This window comes from Sphaeramia orbicularis, chromosome 24, assembly GCF_902148855.1.
Source record: "Sphaeramia orbicularis chromosome 24, fSphaOr1.1, whole genome shotgun sequence".
Lineage (NCBI taxonomy): Eukaryota > Metazoa > Chordata > Actinopteri > Kurtiformes > Apogonidae > Sphaeramia > Sphaeramia orbicularis.
In genome coordinates, this window is record NC_043979.1 from 50,219,125 (window position 1) to 50,229,376 (window position 10,252).

Here is a 10,252-nt window from a genome sequence, read left to right on the forward strand (position 1 = left end):
AGACGTTGACACTTTTCACGGGTTGATTTGACACCAGTGGAGCCGTTTCACACTGAACTGTTGATGTTTTCTGAACAGAAGCATTAGGTGTGTAAATGGACCTGCTCTGCGCTGCCCCCCAGTGGCACCACCAGGTTCAACTGGTCGCTCACTTTAACCCTTTGACGCCTTCGATGGCAGATCAGTGAGCGATGACAAAACAACCAGATCCCTAAACGATCTTTCAATGAGCGCCCAACGATCACCAAGATCTTTCGATGATCTTCCACTGATCTCCATGGTCTCCTCAAAGTTTTGACTCGGTCCAAAACAATCAACGATCGCAGAGGGAAGCGATCTGTCAACGAATGCTCAAGTAACGCTCAAGAAATGCTCAATGAACATTCAACGAACACTCAACAACCTCATCGATCTCTCAGCAATCTTTCAATTAACGCCAAATTTTTCCACCTTGAAGGTAGAGATGGTTGAGATTAATGAGGGACTGGGTACAACTACCTGGATGACTCCGCCCCCTCCCACCCGACCTGACTGAACAGAGAGTTTAAAGGAGGAGCCAAAGGCACAAGGACCTCCCAAACATTTACACAGAAACATTTTTTTCCAGGTTGAGGAAACTGTTGACAGATCGGGCAAATTTCTGATTGCTCAATGGTTGCCCATCGATCTTTGACCTTAAACAAACTAAACAAAAGAAAACACCTTCAAAAGCCTCTTTTACGCCAACATTAGCTGAAATTTTATGGGTGGGGTTTGTGTTTCCACCTCAGAGTTCCTAAAAATGTCCCTTTCTTCAGATTTAGACACAGATTATTATTATTATTATTATTATTATTATTATTAATAATAATACTGGATTGGATTTTATATAGTGCTTCTTAAACACCCAAAGCGCTTTACATTATTGATCCATTCTTCATTCGCTGGTGGTGGTAAACTACATCTGTATCCACAGTTGTCCTGGGGCAGACTGACAATTCGCGCCTACGGCCCCTCCCACCACCACCAAACATTCATACGCATTCACACACCAGTGTGAGGGGCACTGGAGGCAAGGAGGGTGAAGTGTCTTGCCCAAGGACACAACGGACTGACTTGGATAGAGCAGGATTCGAACCGCCAACCTTCAGTTATTGGACGACTTGCTCTACCACCTGAGCCACGGCTGCCAGTGACCTGAGAGGAGACCAACGGAGGTCCAATGGAGGTCCAAACGGAGGTGGAACGGAAGTCCAATGGAGGTCCAAATGGAGGTCGAATGAAGGTCCAACGGAAGTCCAACAGAGGTCCGATGGAACGTTAGCGTCCACTTGGAGCTTAGTAGGACTTAGAGGTGTGTGTATTTTTAAATTCTTCTGCATTTTAGCAGATTTTTACAGTATTTTAGATAATTTTAAATATATTTTTAGTGGATTTTTGCATATTTTAGTGTATTTTAGCAGATTTTTACAGTATTTTAGTTCCTTTTTAATGTATTGATTTGTGTATTTTAGCTTATTTGCTGTGTATTTTTAGTGTATTTTAGCAGATTTTTTACAGTATTTTAGTTCCTTTTTAATGCATTTTTCATGTATTTTAGCGTATTTGTTGGGTATTTTAGCAGATTTTTACAGTATTTTAGTTCCTTTTTAATGCATTTTTTTTGTGTATTTTAGCATATTTGGTGTGTATTTTAGTAATTTTTTTGTGTATTTTAGTGTATTTTTGAGTATTTTAGAATATTTGTTGTGTATTTTAAAATGTTTGCTGTGTATTTTAGTGTATTTTAGCAGATTTTTACAGTATTTTAGTTCTTTTTATTGTATTTTTTGTGTATTTTAGTATATTTTTGTGTATTTTAGTGTATTGTTTTGAGTATTTTAGGATATTTGTTGTGTATTTTAGTGCATGAAAGTGTTGAAAAGGGCCTGTGACGACATCATCACCTCCATTCATTTATTTCAAACACACATTGTTTTTCCAGTTTCCTGAAAAATGACCGTTTGGACATACGAGGTTTCCAGCCGACAGTAGCGATAATATTGTGAACATGCGTCTGACTGAGGTGACCTTCTGGACGAGGGTAAAGAACGGGGAGGAGCTTTTCACGGTGCAACAAGAATGCATTTAGTACCAGATTCCAAACAAACCACATGACTGTGACATCACTCATCCTACAGCCAATCAGAAACAAGACAGAAACAACAACCCCCAGGCTTCAACAGAACCGCTAACACACATCGAGTCGTTTGAGGTTCGTTTTTTTGTTCCCTGACGAGTTTGTACAAGATCCAGTGGAGACGTCAGTCAAACAGAAACATGCTGCGCGGTGCCCGGATGCCGCCGGACGCCGGAGGACAGAGCTGGGACAGACGAGGCGAGGCGTATCTGCGTCCAGGTTGTGTTTCCTTTTGTGAACAAAGGCCACGCCTCTTCCCTCGTCTTAAAGTTAAGGTTTGACTAAAGCTTCGTGTTGTTTTGCGGCGGCGGTGAGCGCGGCCGCTGCGTCTCAAGCGTGTGGGCGCACCCCCCCGTCTTCCCGCCGTCTCCACCGGTCGCTCCTCATGGACTCTGCTGCTCCATGTTGTCGATCAGAGGCTCCTTCTTGCCGAACTGCAGATGTCGGACGGACCGCCACACGCCCACGTAGCTGTCGCCGGGCGCCGGACCCGAGGGGGCGTGGTCACGGTGCAGGTGCTCCCTCTGCATCTCCAGCGCCTCCTTCTCCGTCATCACCGTGGCGCTGGCGCCTCCGTCCAGGTCTCCTCGTCCGCCGTCTCCAGTCCACGCCTCTCCGTTCACCAGCGTCGCCTCTTCGTCGCCGCTGATCGTCACGCCTTCCCCATCACCGGGGCCGACGCCGTTCAGCGGCGGTTTCTCTCGGTACGGTTCCCCGGGCGGCGCCGCATCCTTGCCGGACTCCTCCAGGTCCTCGTAGGCGCTCTTCTTTTTGGTCTCGTAGTATTTGACGACGCAGTAGGTGATGGAGCCCACCGTGTTGACCACCACGCCGCCGATGAACAGACCGGTGGGCGCCACGTCGCTGAACGCCAACATGCCCACGGTGATGGTGGCAATGCTCTTGACCACGCCCACGAAGCTGGTGGTGACGGCGGAGTTGATGTAGGTGCAGTGGAGGGTGGTGAAGTTCATGGCACAGCCGATGAAGATGCAGAGGATGAAGATGCAGGTGATGTGGGGGTCGGACCAGCCCTGGTAAGACCACATATGGATACTGTCCATGGAGATGAAGGAGCAGACCAGCAGGACCTGCAACAGGAGACCAGGAGACCAGGGTCAGGACCAGGACCAGAACAGAGACCAGGTTCAGGACCAGGATGAGGACCAGGGTCATTGTTTAATTCCATATATGGGAATGAAGTGGGTGAATAAAGATAAAAAACAAATGATGAAGTGGAAACAAAATAACAGACGAAAAGACAGAAAAAAGGAAACAGAAGTAAAGTAGAAGCACTCGGAGAGTGCAGACCTCTGCCAAGGCCAATCAGTGCCCCCCCCCCCCCATCACCACCAAAATGTAATCATTTGTTCCTTGTGCCAGTATCAACATTTCCAGAAATTTTCATCCAAATCCGTCCATAACTTTTTGAGTTCTCTTGCACACAGACAGACAGAAAAACCAACACCAGCAAAAACAGAACCTCCTTGACGGAGGTAAAAAAAAAAAAAAAAGAGCAAAGGAGACGACGAACAGAAGGAACAGAAGAAACCTGAAAAATGAAAAACCACTGACAAAGAACGGAAAAAAAAACAAGAGAATAACAGGAATAAATGGAGGACAACGGAAAAGAATGAGAAAGAAAAGAAAGAAAGAAAGAAAAGAAAAGAAAAAGGAACAGTTAAAGGAACAGTTAAAGGTGGGAGCAGGAGCAGCTGAGGCAGAGCAGGCGTTTTACCGGCGACGCCATGATGGCGATGGCGTACTGTGCGGTCAGCGGGCCGTACTGACTGTCCAGACTGGTCTTCTGGATCAGAACCAGGTAAGAGGCATGGATGATGACGGCCAGGACACCAGTGACATAACCGAAGGGGTCACCTGTGAGGTCACCAGCACCTGGAGAGGAAGAGGAGGAGGAGGGGGAGGAAGAGGAGGGGGAGGAAGAGGAGGAGGAGAATATTATGGTCTGAACTAACCCCAGTTAATGACGCTCATGGGTGGAATCTAAATCCTGCTTCAGTTTCATTCTTTCTCAGATTTGAATCCAATCCATTTCATTTCCTTCCATTAATCCCTGAATTCTGCCTGATGCAAATATTAGATTTTTCACAGCGTAGAAAAGGTGATTATCAGCAGAATGATGAATGTGTCCATTAGTTTTATGTTCAGCACATTTCACACCCCATGTTTGGACCCCCCCCTTCCTCCCCCCTTCTATCCCCTCCCTCCTCCCCCCCGGTTTGTTTATGGCGTGGGGATCATTAACTGTGATGGAGGATGATTAAAGGACTTGGATGGGAAGAAGAGCAGGGTCTGGGGGGGGGGGGCTTACCTGCCAGCGCGGCTCCACCCGTGGTGATGAGGACGGCCGTTACCACGCCGACGGAGGGCACGCCGTTCCTGAGGACGCACACGCCGATGCTGAGGGTGAAGAGCGGCAGGCAGCGTTTGAAGACCACATACATGGGCAGACTGAGCCCACGAAGGGACCAGAGGGTCAGGGTGGACTGGAGAGTGGACAGGATACACACTGGAGCAAACTCCTGCACACACACACACACACACACACACACACACACACACACACACACACACACACACACACACACACACAAAATGGTTAGCCACAATCCTCAGCAGGAACCTCCAAACACCAGTAGAGGGTCTGAACGTGATGTCAGCGCTAGTGGAAGTCACTGTGGCTCCGCCCACTGAGTGTCAGAAAGAGGGAGATGAGTGACAGCGTTGGCTTCAGTCCTGTCTAAACTGAAGAACAATATGGAATCCAAACTGGGGCAGAGCTGTTGTTGGTTGGTTGTATTTTCAGGTTCTTAAAGCAGTGGGAGCTATCGTTTACAGACACCCAAAGACAAAGAAAACAGAAGGAGATGGATCCACAAATCCAGGAAACCAAACCTAGATCTGTGGATCCTGTTTGGGCTCAGCTAACATTCACTGATGCTGTATTTTTGGGTCCAATCAGACCTGAAATGACCTATTGTTTTGGCTAACGGTCCTTCTTAGTGCAGCTCTTGGTTTCATGATCAGATCTTTCCTGGTTTTTGTCTCATTTTGTGATTGTGAACCTTGTGCTCCTACATGATTAGTAAACGAACTGAAACTGAGGCCAACCTAGTTTTACAAATACGGAGGAACTGGAGAATAAAGCTACGACGGAGTATTAGGACCACAGAAGAAAAGAAAAACACTGGGCACTACCAGAAGAAAGTCAGAAAATATGGAGATAAAACCTGGAATTTTATGAGAATAAAGTCAAATACAAAAAGAATCACAATGTTCTGAGAATAAAGTCGTAGTTATAAAAAACCTCATAATTTCACAAAAATATCATTGGTTTATGAGATTAAAGTCGTCATATTCCAACAATAAAACCATAATATTATCAGAATAATGTGTTCATTTAAACCAGGTGGTGTAAATCTGCTAATTTCCCAGAATGCAGTGGTGCCCTGCTGGTCCACAGCAGTAGTATCTGTGTTGGATAAAGGACTGGATCTGAACTAGACTCAGTAAATCTGCTCAGTCCCAGTAGATCCTGCATAGATTCACTGGGGTCAGTCCACGACCTACTGGAAATGACCTTTGGATCAGCTGGTTCTGGGTCCTAGTTTTAGACCCTTTGGATCAGCTGGTTCTGGGCCCTAGTTTTAGACCCTTTGGATCAGCTGGTTCTGGGCCCTAGTTTTAGACCCTTTGGATCAGCTGGTTCTGGGCCCTAGTTTTAGACCCTTTGGATCAGCTGGTTCTGGGCCCTGGTTTTGGACCCTTTGGATCAGCTGGTTCTGGGCCCTAGTTTTGGACCACTTGTTCTTTGGTAGCTGGTACAGATCCATGTCCAGTCCAACTGTCCTTCATTTCACTTCAGATTTCCCATGGTCCTTTGCTCTGGCTGTGTTTACTGCTATACTCCATCATGTTGAGCAGGTTGGTTTAAGACACTCAGTGACTCAGTCGCTCACCACTGATTGGTCAGTCGTCTCTGTGACCCGTCCTTTTACAAAACACAGATGCAGAAGTTTACAGTAAATCTGTCGGTAGGTTAATCCACATGATGACAGTCTGTAAAACTACACCATGGAGGGTCCAGGAGGTCCAGTCTTTGGTGGACGATGTAAAAATTCAGCATGAGCTTGACGAGACAACAGGCAACAAGTGAGTTTATCAACGACTCTGAGCAGACAACACGGAAGTAACGTGCGGCATCGCTATGACGACCAGGTACTGGAAAGTGGGTAGTATCCGGTAATGGAAACAGTCTGGAATAGGACCAGGTACCAGAGTGGAATCGAGTTGAGCTAGTTCCACACAGTGGAAATGTGGCATTAGTGCGGTTCACACGTAGTTCTCAAACGCACCTTTGTGCTGAGTCTTGCCACACTTTTATTTATTCCTGTTTGTCACCTAAGGGCTACCGTAGATAGTCTCGTCACAGCTTCTGGCAGCATTTGTTGTCAATGGTCGTCATGGGCACCACTACCAAATATGAGCCCCATGAAAGCAGAATCGTAGTGGACCCTACAGAAATGGACTGCCTTCTCAATCTGTCGGACCTGGAAGGGGGGTGGGGGGGTGGGGGTGTATATGTACGTACATGGGGGTGCGGTCCATAAACAGCGTCACTTCCGATACCGTAAAACAAAACTTCACTTGCTTTCAACGTTCGCCATAGAATTTTCACACCTTCTATATCCACTGGACCCCCTCCACTGCGCTATGCCCCCCCCACACAAATACTGGACCCCGTGAATTTGTCATGTTCACCCCCCCCCATTATTGGCGCCCCAGACGGTTGTCAAGCTAGCCAACCACTAAGTACCTGAGGAAGTATGAACGATAGTCACTTAGTTGAAACATGTTCTGCAGTGACACAGAGTGGATGTAAAATATCTGCCATCGCCGCTCCAGTCGTGACTCTGACGTCATTATTCAACTCAACATGCAGAGGAGTTTACAAAACACCAGGGAGACGAAAGAAAGAACCAGGGTGCCTATCTGAAAACATGTCTATTGAAGCAAAAAGATTTATTTAAGTAAGTAAGAAAAGGGAATGAAGCAGCTACGAGGTGAGTCACATGACTGTTAGGACCGGAAAGATGTTCAAAGAAGACGAGTTCGACAAAAAGTGCGTGTCACGAACTGAGAGTAAAGTAAAGGTGCAGACACACCAACCAGATGTTCGTCGGTCGTCGTCAGTCACATGAGTCTGTTTGGTGTGTTCTGTTCGATCGGCCGTCGTTAATTCCATCTCCAGTCTTTTTGGACAATTCAACATGTGTAATCATTCACACCACATGTGTTCATTCCATCAAGCCAACACTGTTAGCATCGTTAGCATTGTTAGCATAGTGCGAGTTCTCCTTAGTTTTCACCTGCGACATCTTTCTTCTTCCACCAGTAGAAGCCCTAGAGCTGACAACACCAGGATCTGTTCAACAAGTCCAACAACACCGACCCTTCTGGACTACTGAACTGACCCTGCTGGACCCAGGCTGTACCTCCTGCGCCCCCCCAGGTCAGTTCAGTTTGACCCCCCTGAGTTAAAGAGTCAAAGCCTTTATTCGATCACTGTTTTTTTTGCCTTCACATCACCGGCTTCATTGAAAACAAATGCACATGGCCAGAGGGGGAGGGGTTAGAGGTGGGGTTTACAATATTGAATATATCCTCCCAAACTGTAGGAGGCGCTCCACAGAGAAAAATGCGATAAAAATGACGAAGAAAAAGAACCAAAACGGTCAAATCTGACACAGTTCCACTTAAATGATGCCAGCCATATTGAAAGAAGTAAAAACAGCTGTTTTACCGGCTGCAGTGGGATGGCCATCCACCAGGGGGCAGAAAACACCAACCAGGTCACATTCAACAGGTTTATAAGGAACGTATTGATCCTATTGATTAGATAAAAGTCTAGAACCTGGTGTAGCACATATGATACAAATGGGTTTAAAGGGTTGAACAGTGACTTTTACCCGTCGATGATGTTTAATTCTGTTTTCTTTAGTGTTTGTGCACATGCTCAGTGGATTATTTTGGGATGTTTTAATAAAAATGTGGAGGACTAAGACTTTGTATCGTAAACAGATCGATCAGGAGTAAAAAGTACAACTTTCACCTCCGAGATGAAGTTGATTTGAAGATAAAACTACGGAAAATACTGGAAACACTGGAGTAAAGTCCAAATACCGACGCGTTCCGTCTGCGCTCACGTCATCCTTCTGCTTTTATTGGACTAATTAACTTAATGAACCAGGCAGTCGATCAATCTGTCAACCAGTCAATGATCGATCAGTCAATCATGGAGTCTATCAGCATCTGAAAGGCCAGAGGACGCACTTTTCCAACCACATCCAGAACCGTCAGCGGGTCTGGACCGGGTCAAAGGAAACCCTCTGGTCATCTGGGTCTGATCTGGGTCCAGAACCGTTTCTCTGGGTCCAGAACCATCCGATCTGGGTCTGGTCTGGGTCTGATCTGGGCCCAGAACCGTTTCTCTGGGTCCAAACCCAAAATTTAGTCTCAGACTGAACCTGAACTCTTCTCTTTGTGTGACGTTCATTTCATCCTCCACTGGTGGAAAAGTCAGATTCAATGTTCAGACCTTTTCATGCACCAATCAAATCATGTGAAACGTGTGTTTTAGCTGAAAATATATGAATGAAACTAAAATATATGAACGAAACCCATTTCAACTCATTCTATAAAATATAAACCTGTTTATTATTGAATGTTAATCACTGTTTTAAGGACAATAAGAATCTGGATCTGGACATGATGAAATAATATGTATATATGTAATAAAAGGTATATATGTAATATTATGTATATATGTAATAAAAGGTATATATGTAATATTATGTATATATGTAATAAAAGGTATATATGTAATATTATGTATATATGTAATAAAAGGTATATATGTAATATTATGTATATATGTAATAAAAGGTATATATGTAATATTATGTATATATGTAATAATAGGTATATATGTAATATTATGTATATATGTAATAAAAGGTATATATGTAATATTATGTATATATGTAATAAAAGGTATATATGTAATATTATGTATATATGTAATAAAAGGTATATATGTAATATTATGTATATATGTAATAATAGGTATATATGTAATATTATGTATATATGTAATAATAGGTATATATGTAAATCTAAGGAGCAGATTGTCTTTTATATTTCATCGTTCTTTCTTTCTGTTCTTTGTTTTTTGTATTTTTGCTGCTGTAAACTCTGTAGTTTCCTCACAGTGACATTAATAAAATCATATCTTATTTTATCGTAAAATTTGCAGAATTTGTCCTTTTTGTGCATTTTCAAGTGGTATGTAGAAATATATTACACTTTTCAAGTTATATATAGAGCAGATTGTCTTTTATATTTCATCTTTCGCTCCTTCTGTACTGTTTCGTTGTATTTTTTGCTGCTGTGAAGGTTGAATTTCCTCACAGTGAAATAATTCTTAGTCATATTTTATCTTAAAATGTGCAGAATTTGTCATTTTCAATTCGAGTTGATGTTCATTAAAGAATAAAAAGGTGAAAAAAAGACTTATAATGGGAAGGTTCCAGGTCCAGGATGGACTTTATAGGAGAAAGAAAGAAAGAAAGAAAGAAAGAAAGAAAGAAAGAAAGAAAGAAAGAAAGAAAGAAGTAGTCCCATCCCTCTGATTCTACATCGTGCGTCTTTTGTCCCCTTTCCCCCCTTTGTCCGTGAGTCGGTCCGGGTCCCGGTCCCGGTCCCGGTCCCGGTCCGTGGGTCGGTGCTCGTACCTTGGACAGCTGCACGCTGAACGCCGGCACCTGGACCTTGCCCATCCGCCTCAGGGTCTCCAGGCTGAGCGCCGCCGTGCTGCTGGTCAGGAGCTGGATGAGTGTGAGGAAGCTGAAGCGGTAGTTACTGATGAGGAACTTCAGCAGGATGTTCAGCGAACCGGAGAAAAAACCGTGCGCCACGGCCACGGAGATGCCCAACAGGCGGCTCTTCACCACGTCCATGGCGGAGGGGCGGATGGAAGTCCCGCGGGGGTCCGGGGGTCTCCTTTAGCCCGGC

General features: G+C 44.7%; 1 protein-coding gene across 1 annotated transcript in view; it reads right to left on the minus strand.

Annotated features, from left to right (window-relative positions):
- Positions 1–2,081: 2,081 nt before the first annotated feature.
- slc35d3 (solute carrier family 35 member D3) overlaps positions 2,082–10,252 on the minus strand; it is an 8,394-nt gene continuing 223 nt past the window's right edge. Inside the window, exons 1-4 of the mRNA XM_030127792.1 lie at positions 9,973–10,252; positions 4,491–4,701; positions 3,897–4,054; positions 2,082–3,249 (exon numbers count right to left, since the gene is read on the minus strand). The exon at positions 9,973–10,252 is cut by the window's right edge and continues 223 nt beyond it. Coding sequence (XP_029983652.1) covers positions 2,542–3,249; positions 3,897–4,054; positions 4,491–4,701; positions 9,973–10,197 — 1,302 coding nt within the window. The 5' untranslated portion in view covers positions 10,198–10,252 and the 3' untranslated portion in view covers positions 2,082–2,541. The remainder of the gene's footprint in view (positions 3,250–3,896; positions 4,055–4,490; positions 4,702–9,972) is intronic.